Source organism: Gymnodraco acuticeps, unplaced genomic scaffold (assembly GCF_902827175.1).
Source record: "Gymnodraco acuticeps unplaced genomic scaffold, fGymAcu1.1, whole genome shotgun sequence".
Taxonomy (NCBI): Eukaryota; Metazoa; Chordata; class Actinopteri; order Perciformes; family Bathydraconidae; genus Gymnodraco; species Gymnodraco acuticeps.
Window position 1 is genome coordinate 276,581 of NW_022990683.1, and position 20,640 is coordinate 297,220.

A 20,640-nucleotide genomic window follows, 5' to 3' on the forward strand; every position below is an offset into this window, starting at 1 on the left:
CAGCCTCTTCAGAGTTAACCCCTTCCTGTCCTGCTGCACTTCCACCTTGTTTTGCAGCGGGTGAAGTAAACTAAAGAGTTAGTAAGTCCAACCATTTCTAAAAGAGATGCAGTGTGTGCTGGTGCAAACTTTTCTCTTCACTAGGGCAGTGTGTAGATATTCACACTATCTCCCCCAACTCCGGGGCATGAGACTCTGGCTGTAATGGTTTGATTTGCCAAACACTAGTTGGATCGATGCGGCTGTTTACAGTTTCTCCCTCTCTCATCCCTTTTGTCTTTTTTCTAATTTAGTGTTCCCAAACCATGGACAGGGGTCTGAGTCTGTCTGCTGTGCTTGCATCTTCGCTCTCCTCCCCACTCTCCATCACTGTCCATTGATGTTTTTCCCCTCTCTTTCTTTCCTCCTCTTCCTCTCTCCTTCCTTGGTTGGTCTTGGAAAAAGGGCTGCATGCCTCCACACTTCTGGACAAGACTGATGGCTCGTCAATAGCATTAGCCAGCATTGCAGGCCTCACTGGTGTAGAACCAAATCAATATGGCCCAGTAAAAAGTCGTATATGTGTATGCGGTCCATCCCAGCCAAGGCTCATGTTACCACAGATGAGTTTTTATAAGAATTCAGAAGTGACCATCTATTTTATTCCATTTAATCCCACATTTCCTCAGCAATGCACTGACATGCTGCTGCTCAGGGTCAACCATCTCTTTTAGTATAATTATGTATTCCACCCAAAAAAAGATGAATGCCTCTGTTCATTGTTACAATAAATGTGGATATTTAAATGTAGAAGCTTGAGGATAAAGCTCTGAATTATAAAATCTTTCTGCTCTTTCCCCTAAAATCTGGTAATTTGCCTTCTAATTATAGTGTGCAATTACAATCAATTTGTCCTCAATGAAAATTGATTTTTACTTTCAGTGTCGTGGCGCTGGTGGATAGTGTGTGGGTATATTTCTGTGAGAGTGTCAGAAACACTTTGGTTGGACATAGATTTCCAATGCGGGAAGAAGCAAAAAATCAGAACTCATTTTTGCTTTTCTTAAAGACCCTCAATATTCACCAATCACAGAATATGTTATACAGAAACACATACTGATCTTCCTCAGCCTTGAGAAATTCACACAGTTGAATATTGCAGAGTGTTGCAGCTTCTGGTCATTTTCACATGCCCTTCACTGACCGATATCTACTATTGATACGGCTTATAAAAATACATTATTTCAGAAGGTGAAGTGTTGCTAAATAAATCGGCCAACTATGTGAGTGTTACATCTTAAAGAGTCCTTCCCTAGCAGCTGCTTCGCTTCCTTTCTGCAGACTTGTTGTTATGCAATTCCATACCTTTTAATTTGCTTTAAATCACATTGACAATGAATGTTAAGCAGCTGACTGGTCCATTGTTTTTAATGTTATTTTAAATATTGCCTTTAATTGTAACTATTTGGAAAAGTCAGGAATGGTTGATAGTGCCGAGCCTCCTTTTAACTAGCAGTGTCTCGCCAGAACAGTATCAGTCTTCAGATACTGCACCTAAAATGTATTTTGTCTTTATTGACCTAATAGCCTTAGCTAACATCTGTAGAAACTGTCTATTGCTCTGCTTGCTCTGACAATGACTGCAGTCACTTTGCACACTGACGGTTTTCTGTGGTTTACAGTCTTATATAGTTGCGTGGTTTATCTGTGTCATAGTGTTAACATTATGACTTTACAGCTTGATTCTTATTCAGCCACCTATTGCAGGACATATCCAAGACTGTTAAACTGCAGATTGAACAGTACATACATGTGCAGCCGAAACGCTTTGCGGTCCCTTTTGACTTCCTTTGAATAAACCTTGGCTAGTCGCTTACATTTTACGGCTATTTGTGGCTGAGAGCTGTGTCCTTTTTATGTGTCCTATACTGTACTTGACCATAAATGTGAAGGTGACTGAGGTAGTGATTTGTCTTCGTTCTCTAAGAGGTACTGGCTTGCACAGTTTTATACTGCTATAATAATAATGTTATAATTATATATAATTATAAATCAACCATACTTAACTCTGTTGAAATGTTAATCCAATTTGGTTAGTCGCATCGGAAACCTATTTCTGATAACATTTAAACTCAAGACATTGTTGACTGACACTGGCTCATCTCTTCTCTGAAGGTCAGGCAGATGGACTGATGGACATCCTTGCGCTGTCAACGTCTCCACTCGACCCCCCCCCCCCCAGTACCCCCCTTTCCAGTCCAGACACAGCAAAGCTCTCGCTGTCTGTGTGTCTGTGTGTCTGTCTGTGTTCTCCTACAGCTTAGCTCCGCTTCTCAAAGGTCAGCCGAGGGCCAGTGTGTTTGTCAGGCCAATCGATGACCTGCCACCATCAGAAACACACTCAGTTTTATAGCGGGGGGGTCAGCATGGTGGGGGTCAGCATGGTGGCGGACAGCGGCCCTCCAACTCCCCTGTGGGAGATTGTGGCCAAGAAAGGAAGTGTGTTTTTGTGTGTGTGTTTAAGATGGTTGAGGGTATCTGTGAAAAGTGGGGGGTGTATCTTTTACTAACCCTGCATATAATCAATACCATCCAGCACTATTATTCTGAACTCTAGTGTGTGTGTGTGTGTGTGTGTGTGTGTGTGTGTGTGTGTGTGTGTGTGTGTGTGTGTGTGTGTGTGTGTGTGTGTGTGTGTGTGTGTGTGTGTGTGTGTGTGTGTGTGTGTGTGTGTGTGTGTGTGTGTGTGTGTGTGTGTGTGTGTGTGCGCAGTTATCAACAATGACAGGGGATCAAGGAACTGGTGTGTGACAAAGAGGAATGGTGTCTAATTCAAGGTCAATATGGCCTGTGTCACTCCTTCACTTTCACCGAGGGGAGGGGTGGGGGGGCATTATGTTCCTGTTGGTTACCAGAGCAAACATGACATCCCTGCTGGAGCTCATATCAATTTGTAATTTGACCCCCAGTCAAAGCAAATGATGTCAGCACAGGTCGCTTTTTCCAAATGACCCTGCATTTGTGTTGTCGTTGTCAATTTCTGTCTTCACTGTTAGAGTTGTTTTCTGTTTGGCTAATATTCATACATGTTAATATTTTTCATTTCATGTGGTGCGTAAACAAAAATATTGATGGTTTGCTAGTTCTCAAAGCTTTCATAAGAGGGATACAAAAAGCTGTTTTATTTCTGTATATTAAGTGCAATTTCAAGTACATTTTATATACATTATTCCTTGAAATGGAGTTCCTTCACAAGGGCATTTAATTTAATTTCAGCATATGATCAGACAAGGTGCTGTATGTCCTTTGTCTCCCTCCTCCAGTGTGACCATCTTACTAATTTGCTAAGACCAGCAGCACCTTCTCCTCATGCCAGTACATCTTTTAATAACTCTATTAATCTAATCGTCCACTAATTGGTCAAGATAGCCTTTTCCCCAGTGATTTTTATCACGGAGCAATTAAGAGCCCAGTAAAACCTGCTGAAATCACAGTGTCTTGTTAAAACGGCTTGATTGACACATTGTTTCGGGGCTCTGCACTTTTCATTCTACATGATAGAAAAGGTTATTATTATTATAAGCTACTTTTATACAATTAAGAATTTGTAGAAAAACACAATGACAACTTGCCAGTGACTGATAAATCTTTAATATAAAAATTGTACAAGAATTCTGATACAAATTACAAGAGGTATTTGGACAAAATATGAATACAATTCCATTTACATCCCAAAACCCTTATGCATTTTATGCAAAAACCATAGACAGTTATGATACAGAAACAAATACAAGAAAGGCAAAAAAGGAAAGAAAAGAAAGAAACAAGTCTTTTTAAAAAGAGGACCATTTTTCTCCTCCTCACTGCAAATGGGAAACACCTGTTTAGGTAACATACAGTATTCATGAGGCTTCCAAATCACCCTTTTGACACCAAAGTAACGTAAGCTCCTCTGCTCTGTTCGTTGTTTGCAGTGCGACGATGTAGCCATGCAACGCTGTCGAGTGCCCGTGCCAGAACACAGGCTTTTTAAAGAAACAAATGCATTTGATACAGAAAAAAGTGAAATAAAAAAATCGAAATCCACCAGCTCTTCAAGCTTATTTATATTTAAGACTGTAAAATATAATTGGCACAATGGAAAACATGAAATGAATTAATTTCACAGGTTCCAGTTCAAATTAACGAGGGTCTTTTTCGAGAACATAACACATGACACTGAAGCATCTATACAAATATGTGTGTATTTTTCTACTATCTGCATATTTCTTATGGTGTCCTTTTAAACATTTGAATCCCACTTTGTTCCATGAGCTACATTAACATGACATGTGGCGTCCCCTCTCCTCCACGATGTGAAGTGAACAGAACGGACAGTGATTTACAGGTCAGCCGTTTGCCATGCCCTTCTCCCCGTGTGCTATGTAGAATAACAGAATAATTGATGCCTGACGCTCCTCTAATCAAATATTAAAGATTCACTCCAGTGGTCGCAGCCAACGAGGCGCTCTAAGTGACGTGTTCCTGCGGATCCACAGCCCGGTCACTAGGTAGCACCTGGGCCCATGTGGTTGGGGAAGTAAAAGAGGGAGACAAAGATTGGATAGGGGGGCCTTTCTCAGAGGAGAGGGGGAAATTGGTGGTCATTTCTCAGAGGAGAGGAAAGTGTAGGGGGAGAGGGGTGGAGATGTGAGGGGTGGCGATCGCTCTCCAGCAGGCAATCTAGAAAAAGCTGGCTAAGACTCCCGGGGAGTCCTGGCCCCGCTGCTCGCCCCTCTCTTTCTCCCCTGCCTTGTTAAGTGACTGCCGCAAGGCTACTGCTAGACCACTTTCTAAGCCCACTCCCTTTACGCCATCTCTCCTGACTGTTTCCCTGGCGATGCCGGACAGTGGTTTGTTTTTCAGATCTGTTGCCAGCCTTTTGCCGCTCGGAGCTTTGCAGCTTGGCATCACCATCACCATGCAGGACTCAGAAGGAGCCCGTAGGAGGTGGGAGAAGGGCGTTGTTGAGGGAATATCTTGCCTGTCTTGCCTGGCACACACAAGTACATACATGTAGACAGAGGTCGTGCACTGCGGATGCTGCTTGAGAAATAGACTGCGAGGAACAGGGCAGAAGTGTAGTGGAAAATATGTTTTTGTCAGATCAAGAAACTGAGGTTATTTGGGCCGAGCACATTTATCTTAAGTGTACCTTTGTTGGGTATGCACAGCTCAAATAATTCTGCAAAGTTAAAATCAATCTGTGAGCTTGCTGGCGTTCTGGATCTATTTTTCTCAATCAAACAGTTTTGGTAAAATGTCTCAATTATTAGCTGTTGGAAATGTAACATGAAATAATAATAGGAGCTTTGGATATTCCATGCCTGACTGCTAGCCCCCATCATTCTCCGTAATGGAGTATTAGCCTTCTATGTAGTGGCAGCAGCTATAATGTTAATGCTAGATGGAGAGTTGAATTTCCTGTGGTGAGAACACACTCTATATTTCTCTGACCCTGTCTCCTCCATCACTAGAGGTTAACAAGTCATCTAGTTCTTGTCATCTTTCTGGCCTGTAAGTAGAAAGCATATGTGTGTGTGCGCCACTCTCCTCTGTGTGCATGTGTTTTAGTATGGTTGTGTGTTAGAGACAGCTGTCAGCAGGGTTCCTCGAATAGCACTTTTTTATTTCTGCCAGAGCGAAGGCCGGGGGGATTGAATGAGGGAATGAGGCAGCAAGCGCCTCAGTGAAACCCACTCCTGGGAAAAGGCAGGGGTTCCTGTACTCAATTTTCCCTTCACTTGGGATAAACAGGCAATTACCCATCCCTTTTTCCTATGCCATGGCCGTCCGGTGAACTTAAGCATACACTATTAGTGTGTGTCCCTGTAGGACCTGCGCTGTGGGGTGTGGAGGTGGTAAGTGAGTGGCGGGTTGAAGAAATGGGTAAGGCGGTTGTTAAATGACTGCGCTCTGACAGACAATGAGAACAAAAAAGAATAAGAGAGAAATAGAACTAAATGATCAGCGACCCTGAATAAGCACACAGATAGTGAATAGATTAATTGAATCCAACTAAATTGAATGGGTCACATTGAATTGTTCAGAGCACACAGTCTTTTCTCTTCTTTTTCTCTTTCTGTCAGTGTCACAGTCTTGTCAGCAACCTTGGAGTCTGGCAGTGTAACGAAGTGACAAGTGAGTTATTAGACAGAAGAAGCTGGAATGGCAGGGACGCCTCCAGGTAACGGAGAAGCAGCACATTTTTAATGATCGTTGCTGTCATCCTTTTCCTTCCTAGTCAGCCTTCCACCTCCGCAACCTTTCCATCAGCCTCAGCTCTCTGTCTCGCTGTCTTTATCTCTGAGAAGAGGGGACTGGAAACTGCATGTGTCATATAGGTGGAGTCTTAAAAAAAGCATGAAATATCTCGTCAGGTCATGTCTATATTGTAAAAATGGCAGAAGTATGAAACAAGTGGAACTCAACACTGTTATGGATGTAAGGTGAATACTGTACAGCCCACCGTATAACACTGCATATTTCTCCCTCTGTGTGTAGCACCAGTCAAGTAAGAGAAGATCTTGTATAGTAACACATGGCATCGCTAATACACTGATAAACAAACTGAGGAACAATCTCTATTTTTTTGTCTTTTTACAAAAAATATTCTTTAAACCAACAAAAAGAAATCTCCATGAAGGTACATGACCAACCAATAAATACCCCTTCCCTTGGCTACTTCGCCCAGTTACTGGAAACAATTTGTACCGTAAGACAGTCATGGACATGTTAAAAATGGCAACATTTTTCATAGAGTACATTTGTAGCCGACACTCAGCAATGGAAACCGATACCGAAAATATCACAGCAAAAGATTTTAAGACTCAAGTGCATCATATTAATCCAATGGGGCATGATTTAAGTACACACTCTCACACTGAAAGAGCTCTTCTTAAGCAATCACTTTTGTTTGGTCACAGTTGAATGACTATTTTCATCAAATCTATGGGACAGTCATATTTCACTAAGATGCCTTTTGTAAAAACAAACGTAAGTTCTTGCATTGATAACTTTGTTGGAGAATGTCACAATAATGTCATGCTTTATACACAGTTACACCTCTGAAGTCATTATTGTGACCATGGCAACCATACACACATTGAACAGAGAGGAGAGACTTTATTAATATTTAACTTTGTGTTTGTGGATCAGCAGTTTATAGTCATTCACGCTTGGATTTGTTTTGAGGCAAGGTACTTCGGAGACGCTCTGAATTAGTTTTTTTTAGCAATGGGGGAAGATTTTGTTCAAGGAGGCAAGTTGTTTTCTGTTGTGAAACTGTGTTTGAGCACGTGCAAAAAGAAACTGGCATATTACGTTAAAGGTATTATTTACCTCGGCACTGTAGCCATCAATGACCCAGAACAACACCTAAACTCACCATTGCAAAAGTCCTCATTATAATAATATTACACATCCCCTTGTATAGATGCAAAGTGCAAAAACTGAATTGGTATACTAAAGCTCATAAACAAAACAGACAAAATAAAAAAATAAAATGAAACGATAGAAACACAGAGAAGGATATCAGTGTAGGAGCCAAAAAAAGCATGCCGGCAACCTCTGAATATCTAACAAGTAGATAAAACAAGTCACATGATATTCTTTTTTTCCTAGGACTCAGTTAAAACGTGTCGTGGAAGCTAACATAAATGAGTCAAGCTAGTAAGATGCTACCTCTTTCTTGCCTAAAGCTGGAAGTATTGTACTGGACTGTAACATAAAACCATAACGAGAGAGAAAAGAAGAAAACAACCATCAACACAACTCTTTACACCAAAAGCCTCTTGGGACATTATTTACAAATGAAGCTGTCATGCTTTTTGTAAGGGGGTTCATTTAAAAGCTATCATTACACAAATACAACAAGAAGATTTTCTTTTTTTTCAATACTATCATTTCTGCAGGCAAAGTCACAAATAAGAGTTTGAATAGATTCTTTGGAGACGGACAAAAAAGTTGGGAGGAGTCTCAAATGAAAGATGGAGGGGCTTATGAATAAAAACACAAGTGGAGTTTTGTTATAAAGCAAACTCCAATGCGCGAGAGCGTCATCCTGTTCTTCCAAAGAAGGAAAAGTCAAAGGTCACGATAATAAACTGTATTTAGAGTCGATGCATTTTTATAGAGGGACATAGAAATGTCTTTCAATGACTGAATGACGGGCAGGAGGCGTACAGGCATTTATCCTGTATTTGATGGCCCTGGGCTGGGATTAAGAGCTAATTTGAGGAGGAATAAGGATGAGGAATGAAGGGAGGAGCGGGCCGACTGACAGCGGGGTCAAGTAAAAGTCATTATTTAGTCTGTTATCGTGGAGAAGGGCATGTTTTTATGGAGGTTGGGGTTCTGAGAGTGTCGGTTACGGCTGCGCACAGAGCTGAACACCATGTTGCAACCGGGGATTTTGCACTTATGCATCTCGCGCAGGTGCACAGTCTTGTAGTGCACACGCAGGGTTCCTTTGTTGCTGTACATTTTATGGCAGATGTTGCAGAGGATCCCTCCGCTGCCACCGTGACTGCCCCCGTGAGTGCCCCCGCTGGACGAAAAGAGGAATGGTGAGGAGGTCGGTTCCAACCCCTCACCTAGTCCTTCTCCTCTTAGTTCTCCAGTCTCGTCCAGATGCCTTCCTTCAGCCCGCCCCTCAGCATGCTGGGAGCAGTCCTCCCCCTCACTGTTGCCCTCCTCCTCATCCTCTACCCCCTCCTCCTCTACCCCCTCCTCCTCCTCCTCCTCCTCCAGGTCATCCAATAGGATGCCTTCATCGCTGCCCTCGTCTGACTCATGTGAGGAGTGGACACTGCTGCTGGACTGAACGCTGGATGTGGTGCTCAGGTCCAACACCATGTAGTCGTCTGGCTGGCCCCGGGAGAAGCCGTTGCTGTGGTGATTTTTCAGGTTATGGTTGAGAGTGTGGTGGGGATACTCGCTGCTCATCAGGGAACGGGCATTGTGGTTCAGGCCAGTGGGCCGAAGGCTGCCGCCTCCGATGCCCATCCCGGTATACGGGTCCATGCCCATGTGATGCCCGGCGTAGATCTTAGCCAGAAACTCGGCGCGCAGGTCCTTGGGCAGTGGCGGGTGTTGGGGGTCCAGGACAATGTCGTCCAGCTCTTTGGTCAGCAGTTTGCGGTGCAGGTTGATGTTGGAGCTGTGCCTGTGGGGAGACAGTCAGAGTTGTACATCAGAAGGCTGCATGTGTATAGGGAATGTAAATAACACAAAACAGCAAGTGTTGAAACACATGTATTTGCTCTTAATTTACTATGATAATGTCAACTGTTCTTACTTCTGTGAAATGCTAACAAATATTCAAATATTTAGGGACCATTTGTAGTTATTGCTACTTCCAGTCAAGGCACACAGAAACTCATCCTGCACCTCTCCTGAGGAAAAGGCTCTAAGAACACAGAGAGAGAGAGAGAGCATCCTGCAAGTGTTTACCACTGTCAGCATGTCTGCACTGCACAGCCCTCAAATCCAATAGACTCTGACTCAATTAAATACTCCACCATATTGAATGGGAGTTTATCAATTGATTCGAGCTGTGGTAATGTGATAATCGAGGGGAACTGGATAGCATATTAGCACTAGGCCCTGACAGCATTATCGCATTCGTTCCCTATTGGAGGTGGCTTAATCGAGCACCTCAATGAACATGTCTTTATGTAGCCCTGGATTTAATTAAGATGGGCATTTTTTCCCATACACAAGAACTGTATCGCACAGTGTGCTACAGCTGATGAAAGAAACCAAGTAACAAGTGCCATGCTTTAAGCCAATAGACAATTAGTTAGGATTTCAGTTAGCAAACAAAAGCCATGCAACAGGATGCAAGGTGAAACACCAAATTAAATGCTTTTACGCTCCAATTTCACAGATGCCAAGACGGACTAAGAAAACAGGGACCCACTGCACACATTTCACAATAATACTGCATAACACAGAACACAAACTTAAGCAACTATTGACCGGTGTCACAGAAAGCCCACCCCTCTTATATACGTATACATCAAATAAGAACAAATATGCAAATGCGTTTTAATGTGAGGGGTTTCCATGCAGGGGGTTCAGTGTAAAAAAACGTGAAAAAGAAAAGGTTCATCCTGAGCAGGACGGGCAAAAATGGAGTCACAATGGATAGTAGAGCTTACCAGCAGTGGCAGGGTTGATGCAGTCAAAAAGGGTCCCTTTCCTTTAATTATTTACTTCCCTATCCGACATTGTCCTGAAAGAGGTAAAAATACATTCATTTGAGGGACCCTTTTCTGTGAACCAGGCAACCAGGAGCCCGTCCACTCAAGCATCGTCAGCATTGGGGAGAGAGAGCGTGGCAAATCGATTGGCCGTGGCTGTCACTGCATGTGTGTGTGCTTTTGTCTGTTTGTGTGTACGTGTGAAAAACAGAAATTTACTACGTCCATATAGCTGGACTTCGATCAAAAAGACTATATAAATCCTTTGTTCTTTTTTATCCTTTGATAGTACAGTTGCACCCATATGGTGTTAGCTTATGGCCAAAATATGGGAGTCATGATTCAAAGTTTGTGGCGCTGTATGCTTGTCAAGTCGAACACATGTGTGGACGCTCGGCTGTGAGAGGTCAGTGTTTTAAAACAGTCTGAAATATGCCGTGATCATTTCTGCAGGGATACCAAACAGGCATTGATGTGAAGTGGGGCCGCAGATTTGCTCAGTTAATATTGAAGCTCAGGATGCTGTTGATGATGCTCAGGTAGGCAGGTCCTTTGCAACATGTCTCCATCTCTTTAACAACACCTTCTCACTGCTAATAAGCTCTAAGTTAAACCATGGCTATCTCAGTTTTAGATATTAATGTCAAACATGCTAAATATCATGCAGTAAGTAGTCTGCGCTATAGCTACAGTAGCCATTTTAAATACTCAGAAATGCACACCACATTGTTAGAATTGCACAATATCCAAATAACAAATATTCACATTTAGTACAATCTTTTAACCTACTATACAGATATATGAAGAAAAGAAAATGGAAGAAAAAGGCACTTTATGATATACAATTTGTAACCATTTGGAAATAATGTAATCTCAGGAGAGAAAGAGTGGAGTTTATGATCATTTGCATAAACATGATTATTAACTTTTGGGTTGGCAATGCCTCCATGCCCTAAATAATAAGAATACGTCAGCTAAATCCACACACAGTGGGCATAATGCACTTATCCCTTCATTTATCAGATTTAGACTTTCTGCCCCATTTCCCACACCCCTCCGCCTCCATCACTCCACTTCAGTACGCTCTATCTTTCCTCCCCCAAACCCAACTCCTTAGTGCCCCCCCTTCCTCCCTCTCTGCCTCCCTGTTGGCCAGTAATGTGGCTGGCAAACCAATTTGACAGTCTCATCTTTGCCCAAAAGATGGGGGAGGCCTCCAGAGAGCCCATTTCTGACTGTGCAGAGGAGGAAGAGCGAGAGTGTGCCTGTCCCAGCCGGCGTTAATCATCTTCAGGTTCATCTGATGGCCCTTGCCCTTGTTTTTGTGTGAGTGTGTGTGTGTTGTGTATTGGATCTGTAATGTGTAAATGAGATGGAAGGCTGAGCGGTGTTAAACTGACGTTCTTTGTCTTTCCTGTCATTTGGGTTGTGTTATGAGGTTTTAGGTGTGAGTGGGAGGACAAGAGTTTAGGAACATTTATCACTCTGTCACTATTGTATCTGCTTTGCATTGCTTCAGTCTGTACAACACCCTAGGCTTCAAACAATGGTTTGAGGGCTCACAAAGAGTACTTATACATTAAATATACATTAATAATCATGAAAAATATGTTCATGTACTCAAATTCAATTGATGACAGCCTGCTTACATGGGCGCATATATATTTTTTATCTAAGAATAAAACAAATCCTCTTGTTCTTTTAAAAAAACATCATAAGGACACTTTTGTTTAAAGGCATGCAATCTTTTTCCCCCCCGTATTTTAATCAGCAGATATTTTGATCTGGGGTGAGTGGCTTTTGCTAACATATTCTCTCTATGAGCAGCATGCCCTTTGTTTATAAGAGACAAACAGAGAGCTAATTGTGAAGCAGCGGAGTCGCGACCACATGCCGTGAGGGGACCGAGGGAGAGGGAGGGAGACAGAGAGAGGGAGGAGAGGGGAGGAAAGAGACTCTCCAACATAATTAACCTTCACTCTCTCCGTTTGCAGCGGCCCATGCAGGGACCATGGGCTGCGCGCGGCTGCACCACGGGAATGTACAAGAGAGAGGACACTTTCTCTAGCGAAAGAGGAAGAAAATGTTGCTAGGTCAGAAAAGGAAGCAGGATGGGCTGATAAAAACGAAATAAGTAAGACGAGCCTTGTCTACGGTTTAAACAAATATGATTAACGATGCCAATAACGGTGATGATTACTGGTACGCGCGTTATTCCAGCCGTTAATCATGCTGCTTCTTCACTTCTGCCGACGCTGCTCGCTCCCTACAATAAATATGCAATCATTTACCTCCGTGCAGCAGGCGGCCAGGAGGCTTGGAGAAAACACCCCACTGTACAACTACACACACACACTCTGATGTTGGCCTCTGTTTTACACTCAGAAACACACACATTACATGCCTGCTCAAGGGCACGCTAAATGATCCTTTCCCCGCATTCCTGAGTACAGTATGCATGTGCACTAATGTGTGTGTGTGTGTGTGTGTGTGTGTGTACTTCTCCAGTCTTATTAATAGGGCAGGGATCCAAAGTGAACAAACACTCGCGGTACTTTCCTCCGTGGCAGCACATTTACAGTGTGTCCTACTCTGACAATGTCATTGGTTGTTTTTCTAAGAAGATCAAATGACCTCTCTTCCTTTTTCTTTCTTCCCTTTGATACTGGAGCTTTTGATGCTTGTGTCTGACGGTGTGTTTACGTGCCTTTGGCTTTTCACTCGGTCAATGGACTAATCAGATATGCAGAGGACTTTTCTGTAGCTGGATGTTAACAGCTGTGTTTCTGGGGGTGGTAAGAAGGCAGGGCTGCATATTATGATTCAGCTTTAGCATATATATCATCAGCTGCAAAAACACACGACCACTGGTTTACTTTCCTCATGTAAAAAAATGCTGTGGCTATTTTTCTAATGTTTTTAAAAATGTAACCGCAGTATTTTGTTTCTGAACCACCAGACACATTATGTATTAATAATGTCTGCTAACACGGTTCACAAAACAATCAAATCAGGTTAAATCGTTTAGTCTGATTTTACTTAAATGCAAGAATAAACATTTTAAACATGTTTTTATGCAAATATTGATGTTTATGCAATTTGCTCTGAGAAAATTCTCATTTGATATATACAGCGTAATTAATGATATTCCCACTTTAATGCCACCATTACACTCTTACACTGTCATTAGAGGATTATCCAGGGACCCATTTTGATGAGAGCCCAGTTTGTGTATGTACTCGTCAAAGCCCCAGGATTCCTATAGCTATGTAATTCCCCTTCTTTCTGTTGTTTCTGCTCCCTGTTTGAACCAGCAGCAAAGTCATTTGTCCCATATGCCATCAGGAATGTATCCCTCACAGAAAAGGTATGAAAACCATAGTGGGCTCACAGAGCAATACTGTTCTCCCCCTGGCTCAAAGACGCATTATTCTCACAGCAGCAATTGTCCCTCCTTGCTACAAAGTTATCTCTATCTCCCATATGTTCTGCCACTTTATTAGTTTGAGTGTTATTTACATGCTGAAATGATGGAGTCAAATGTTCACACACACATCAGGGGCTGACACAGGAAGAGAGCGAGTAGAAAGAGTGTCGAGGTGTTTTCTCTGCTATGTTTTAATCTTTGAACCCTCTTTGCCGACTAACACACTTCCATCCTTTGATATCAAATGCCTGGCTGCATATTTATGAAAATAAACATCCAAACCATCTTTGCCCCTTTTTCTTTTCTAGCTATTATACTTCACTTATTTCTGTTGTCGCCTCATTTAGTTCAGTGAAGTTTCCCTTTGCCATTGTTAGTTCATGACAGTATGAATAGACTAAATTGACAAACAAACGCAAGCAGTGGGATTATAATTAACAGTATCCACCTTGGCATTAATGAAAACCTGCACAATATCTGATTAAGAATTGTACTTTTTCCAAACTGTTAAAGTTACCTATACATATACTATGGATCTCTCTTCTTGCTATTTAATAGTTCAGATAAGGGACTTAATTGTATATATCTATCAAGTGTTTTACAGCATTAAGAGAGTAATTACAAAGAGATAAGGTGTAAAGAAGAGCGAATCCTTTTCTCTGTTATCTGTTTGTACATGTGTGTGTTTGCATCTGTGTGTGTGGATATGTTACACAACAGGCCTTTCTCTTTCCCTATAGCCTTGTCAAATGAGGGGAGCTAACACACTCTCCGGTGGCTGTACACCGCTCTGAGGCAATACTTTTTATAATATTATTGCTGCTGTCGGCACTGCTGCTTCAGGTGAGGGTTCACCTTCTCCAAAGCTAACGTGTCTCCCCCCCATTCCTCTCCCTCATCCACTTAACTAGAGTCACAGAACCACCTGCTACAGTTGTAGGAACAGATGCCACCAAAACAACAAAATTAATAAAAGGTTCAGAAACCAAGTAGCGCATTTGGGTGTAGCGGTGGTGGAGGAAGAGAAGACGAGGGGCAAGAAAAACCCTGAGGAGAATTATAAAGCTCCCTCTGGAAAGATTTGTTTCCCAATTGGAATCATGCAGTATGTTCCCCCGTATTTAAATAACAGTATTTGTCACAGAAGTTCAATCCTTTTGTGTATTTTCTATCTCCATTAAATAACAGAATGAGTAAGGTTGTTATGTAGAACGGCTCAGTTCTATAAAAAAAATACAGAGTGGGAGCATGAGAGGTGTTACACTTGTTAGAAGTGCTGTGAGAGTTCGGAGAATTTACGGTTTGTTTCAAATGTCCCTGCTTGTTGTTTACATGACTGGCAAGGGAATATGATTTTCTGTCACTCAACCTGACATTTTATTTCACACCCAGCTGTTATTTTGATATCTATTTATCTGTTAACAGTCATTTTTGAAATGGTATTACAAAGGATTAGAAAAGGTCTGCCCATTGAACATGTGCTTGCCCAGGGCACTAGTGAGGGTTGTGTACCTCCAGCATATGTTATGGCATCAACCTGCTGCCACCGTATATATATTCTGCAGAGTGAGTGTGTGGGACTGATATGTGCTAACAAGCCCAGGTGAGTATGGCTGGCCTCACCTCCTAATGTGCTAATACATGCAGTGGTTTGACAAACCGCTGTCTATGTTAATATATGCGCCTTCACCTTCCTGTCACAAGGTGAGGTAGAGAGGGCAGGTAAACAACACACTGCAGCTGCAGGGTTGATGTGTACAGCCTAGTTCTTGTGTGTGCATTTTGATGTAAGTGTGTTTGTTTCTCATACTGACACCCTACTCTTCTGAATGTGACTTGTCAAAGAGCAAATGCCCCTTATTCCATTTTTTTGTGTTAAATTAGCTAACAGATGTTAAGTGATAGTCTCTCTGGGTAAATGTCGTAGGTTAATGAAATAGTGCATATCAATCTTGTTTTATTACCATTAAAATAAAAAAGGAATATCTCTCTCCAAAATGCTGAAATCTATTGAACTATGTTTTAACTTGTCTTTTATAAAAACACTATGTAGTTCCAAAATAAACCCAAACAATTCCTTAGATTGATGTAGTGCCTTAAATAATAATCAATGATGAATAGTGATTTAAGGATTTCTATTGAACCTACCTGCAACTGTCACAATTACATTACATTTAAATGGGTACAGTACCAAGATCTAGCACTAACCTGTCTCGGCTCCTCCGTGAAGGGAAAGCAGCGTTGCAGCCAGTGACAGTGCACACATGCATCTCTTTGAGGTGCACATTCTTGTAGTGCAGTTTCATGCTGTAGGAACTCTTGAAGGTCTTCTTACACACATAGCAGATCTTGGGGTCAGGACTTGAGCATGGGTCTTCCTCTGGTGATTGAGAAGAAGGGAATTTGGGTGGGCTGGCACCGTAGCCCATCGAAGAGATGAAGCTCTCATGCAGAGCGGCCATGCTTGCAGCAGCAGCAGCCGCTGCCATGCCTCCGTTATAGAGGCCGTACTGGCCCATGCAGAACATGTCGTATGTAGGATCGTTGAGTTCTTCCTTGATCCTCATAGGGGGCTGAGGAGGTGAGGGTGAGGAATGACCCTTGCTTTCCATTTCCTTTCTCAATTGGGCTTCCTCACTGCCCTCATCATCGTGATCCTTCTCCAGACACCGTCCACCCCTGCTTTGTTTTTGCTGGTCCTCCACATCTATCGGATCATCACGATAGAACATTTTAGAATCAGAGGTTTCAGATTCGTTCTCAAAGTCTCTTTCATGGTCTTGGTCCTCAGAGGTGAAGCTGCCCATACAACGTAGCTCGCCCTGAAGATCATTTCCACCTCTGCTGTCACTACCTGTACCTTCCCGGCATTCATCTTCACTCTGTTTCATCATGCCTCTCAGGCCGGGGCTCATCTCATCTTGGGAAGGAGATTGTTGCCCACTACCACCACTGTGGTTCCCAGTGCCACTACCACTGTTATTGTTGCTATTACAGTTACCATTCATTTTGACATTGTTGTGAAGAAGGGATGAATGATGGTGGTGATTATGGTGGATGTCATCGTCGTCGTCATCATCTTTATCATCATAGTCATCCGCCACATCAATCACTTCTTTCTCAATCTTTACAGGCATGCTCGATTTACGAGGCTTCTTTTTGGGAGTTGGGTCACTGCTACTAGTGGTGAGGTCATGATTGGCATGGTGTATATTAAAACGATGGGACAGGGATCCTGCATCTGACATATGAACATTATTGTGTGAAGCCGCTGCTGCAGCAACAGCCAGGAGATGCTGTTGTTGGTCCATCAGAGTGGTACTGTTGGTGGTTGTAGGTAGGATCGGGCTGGTCGGCAGTGACACTTGAGGACTGACAAGGTCCGCAGGGGAAAGTAGTGTGCGATAGAATGGGGGCACTGGCTGGACAGGATGAATTGACTTCAGGGAAGGGAAGACCAGTGGGCTGTGCAGGGGTGACTGAAGCATAGTGTCTACAGGTGGAGTAGTGAAACCCAGTGGTGGCCTTCCAGGGCTGGTAAGTGAGAAGCCACCATTCTTGGTGCTTGAGATGACAGGTGTACCAGAGGTTGAGCGGATGAGGTCCTTGTCACGGTTGTTGCGCAGCATTGGCATGTGCAGCCGTGGATTGGGATTGGCACTGTGTCTGTTGCGGCTGCGTAAGGAGCTGAAGACCATATTGCAACCTTCAATGGTGCAACGGTGTTTGATCTTCAGGTGCACAGCATTATAATGTATCTTAAGGGTGCCTTTGTCATAAAAGGTCTTACCACAAGAATTGCAACAGACACGTCCCTTGCGTGAAGTTGATCCCATGCGCCGCATGCGATGCATCTTGGAAGAAAAGGAGCCATGGGTGATGGATCTTGACTGCTCATCCTTTATAAAGCGGTGGTGGACCTGGTGGTCATTCAAACTGTTGTTTTGCTGAGGTTGATTTTGGGACTGCTGTTGGCCATGCTGCTGCTGTTGGTGCTGTGACTGCTGTTGTTGAGCGTGATGCGTGGAAGGGGTCGGGGAGATGGGTGATGCCCTGTTACTGGGCTCTGTCTTGGGTTCAATGTTGTTAATGCCTCCAAGGGCTCCACGGCTAGGGCTCTGGCCTGAGCGGAAGGGTGAAAGGGACACTTCTGAGTCACTGGTCTCCACCTGTTCAACTTGGTTTGGCAAGCTGGGCTCCCGGAGCCGGAGAGCCGACTGCTCCATAGGGTGTCCATTAGGGGGCAGGCCGAGCATGGGTGCAGAGACTGGGTTGATATATTGGAAGGGCAGGAGGAAGGCTAAGCTGTTGGGGATATTCTCAAAATGGTGAATGCTTGTTGGGCTACTGCTATCCAGTTGTGTAACGATCCCTGGACTGCGGGATCTGTTGTTGCTTTCAATGAACGTCCTAATACCAGAGTCTGTCTTGGAGGAGGGAACTGTAACTGCCTGACCTTCCTTCTCCTGAATGGCCATCAGCTCCACTATGGATTTGGTCTCACCAAAGCGCAGAAACTGCTGCAGGGTGATGATCTCCTCTTCTCGGGACATGATGGACCAGCGGTCCAGCACCTTGCCTGCAGCATCCTAGATGCCCCAGAAAAGACAAGAGAGAAGACAAAAATACAAACCATTATTGATTGTGCATAATCAGTGCGGTCAAAGGAGAAGATGGAGCAGGGGTTACTTTGTAAGGGCGAGCTTTTTTGCTCATGAAATTCAGAGGCTCCTCGAGCAACTAGTAACTTGCAGAGCTTTGTCAAAAATAATTAATTTTTTCAAATCAATCCTGTGAATGTGATCATTAATTACACAGCAAATACAGTAGGCAAAAGTTTAATTGAGTCTAAAGCAAACACATCTAATGCACTGAGGTTCTGTGATTAGCAGGTCTCTGCGCCTTCTAACATTGTGGGGATGTTAAGCTGTGAGACTGTCAAAAACAGCTTTGTAAAAGATGTGAACTCTTGCTGGGACTCCCTCTGTACACAAAGTGTTCCTTGGGATATTTACAAAATTGTGTGAGCAAGAAAGGAAATGGAAAAAAATAATAGTATAATTAATGCAAGCCACTAATCACACCGTCGTTGGCAATCATTTTTCAAATTGTATAAGGCACATTTGTATTGTGGTAAAGCTACATAGTTTTAGTCTAAGAATGATTGAACCAGTTATTTATCCCGTTTGTATGAACCCACATCTCTTCCTGTTTCTAACCACTGATGACAGAACATTACAAAATGATCTCTTACAGTAACTGCTGCCACTGCTGTTTTTTACGAGATGGTATAATATAAGTGTTTGTGTGGAAGAGCGAGGCAATGGGACATTGTGTAAATACTTCACACACAGGTTCCTGAGGGATCTTGCGTAAGTGACATCAAGGGAATAATGCAAGCGATGACAATTAGTCACAGTGTAATGGTAACATTTCAAATGTGCTCCTAGCTGCTGGCATCTATAAAAGATAAATGGCAACTCTGGTGAGTAAAAAGCTGTGAAAACCAACATCACAAAGCACAAAGGGCCTGTAAGGAGAAAACAGAAGATAAATGTTTAAAGAGAGGCAGCGAAAGAGAGATAGTACGGGAGAGACACAGAGTAAGAAGAGCAGAAAAAACAGAGAAAATAAAAGTGTGAGTGGTTTCATATCATGCCCTCAGATATACTGGAGAAATAGATTCTTCTGAGACGAAACATCAATAGTCACTGGGGTATTTGTTGTTAAATATACATTAAAAAACATTTTACACTTTCATTCTGTGTGCGCTCTGGAGTTTTTTTGCCTGGAGGTATGACTTTAAATTCTAGCCTGGGCACCATTATTTCATACTGCATGGCCATCTGGGCATTAGTACTTCCATTTGATTTCATTGAAACAAAAAAAAGCTTAGAAAGTGAATCTTTAAATAGTTCCACAACCAGAACATTTCTTAAGAAATTGTAGTTCTAAGATGTGGAGCAGTCTTTTAATATGTAATAATAACCAAAAAAAGCACATGTAAATACACTCAAGTAGCCTAAAATTACAGCAATGATTAGAAGCATGAACAATTCTGAATGAATGTAATTGTATTATCTTAATGTGTGCCTTTTATATAATAAGCAATACATAGCAATATACAGTAGATGACTTGTATTTGGGATTATTGGTAGGCCACATTTATGTCAAGTAAAGCCATTTTAAAACATCTTAATATCCATTTCCTAACTACCTCACTTTGTTGATGCAGTTCTAATTGAGATGTTTCATATTAACTACAGAATGAAATGTAATAATTTTTCCATTATGAATGCTAAAGATGTGTTCAAACTGAGGTTTAATTATATTCTTTGTTGTTTCTTTTTACACATCCTCAAGATTGCTTGACCAAAGTCATTCTATAAACACATGTTGTTAACTGGCCCCGTCTCAATCACTGACTATCTTAAACAGCGTTCAGACATTTATTTGATGATCTAGTCTTACCCTGTGCCTCCTCTTCCCCACTAATGAAGTCCAACTAAATCCAAAACACAGTGACACAGGCCAAACTGCCTGCCATTAGTGTTAGGAAGGCCCCGCCAGCTGTCAGAACAGGTCAGCATTTCTGCTATGCACCAGACTTTGTCGAAGAGGAGGCTATCCGAGCACTCCTTGTTCACTGCTCAATTGAGTTTTGAAGGCCAGTCAACAAGAGTTAGGGTCGCGCTTGGAGCACAAAGTCAACACAAATTAAAAAATACTCCACAAACACATGTGAAGGGTACAACTTTGTAAAAGCTCAGTCCATGTAAAAACAACCGCAGTTTCTTTAACCCATGCAGTACTTCATATATAACAACTATATATAGAAATGTATCACTTTCTATGTTTTGTAATTTAACAAGTTTCTACAGTATGTGTTGACACACTTTTGCAGACAAACACCCTGTAGTCCTTACTACAGTAAGTCTCACAACTCCACTCCCCTGCATTAGCCCTGTGATGCTGTGAGAGAAACAAATA

At 42.5% G+C, this 20,640-nt stretch overlaps 1 protein-coding gene across 3 annotated transcripts in view; it reads right to left on the reverse strand.

Moving 5' to 3' along the window:
* Positions 1-3,611: 3,611 nt before the first annotated feature.
* bnc2 (basonuclin 2) overlaps positions 3,612-20,640 on the reverse strand; it is a 166,028-nt gene continuing 148,999 nt past the window's right edge. For 2 of the 3 annotated variants that reach the window (XM_034230215.1, XM_034230214.1), the window contains exons 5-6: positions 15,859-18,239; positions 3,612-9,184 (exon numbers count right to left, since the gene is read on the reverse strand). In XM_034230215.1, coding sequence (XP_034086106.1) covers positions 8,326-9,184; positions 15,859-18,239 — 3,240 coding nt within the window. In that variant the 3' untranslated portion in view covers positions 3,612-8,325. Of the gene's footprint in view, positions 9,185-10,181; positions 10,256-15,858; positions 18,240-20,640 lie in introns of all 3 variants that reach the window. The other variant, XM_034230216.1, reaches the window with a different exon arrangement.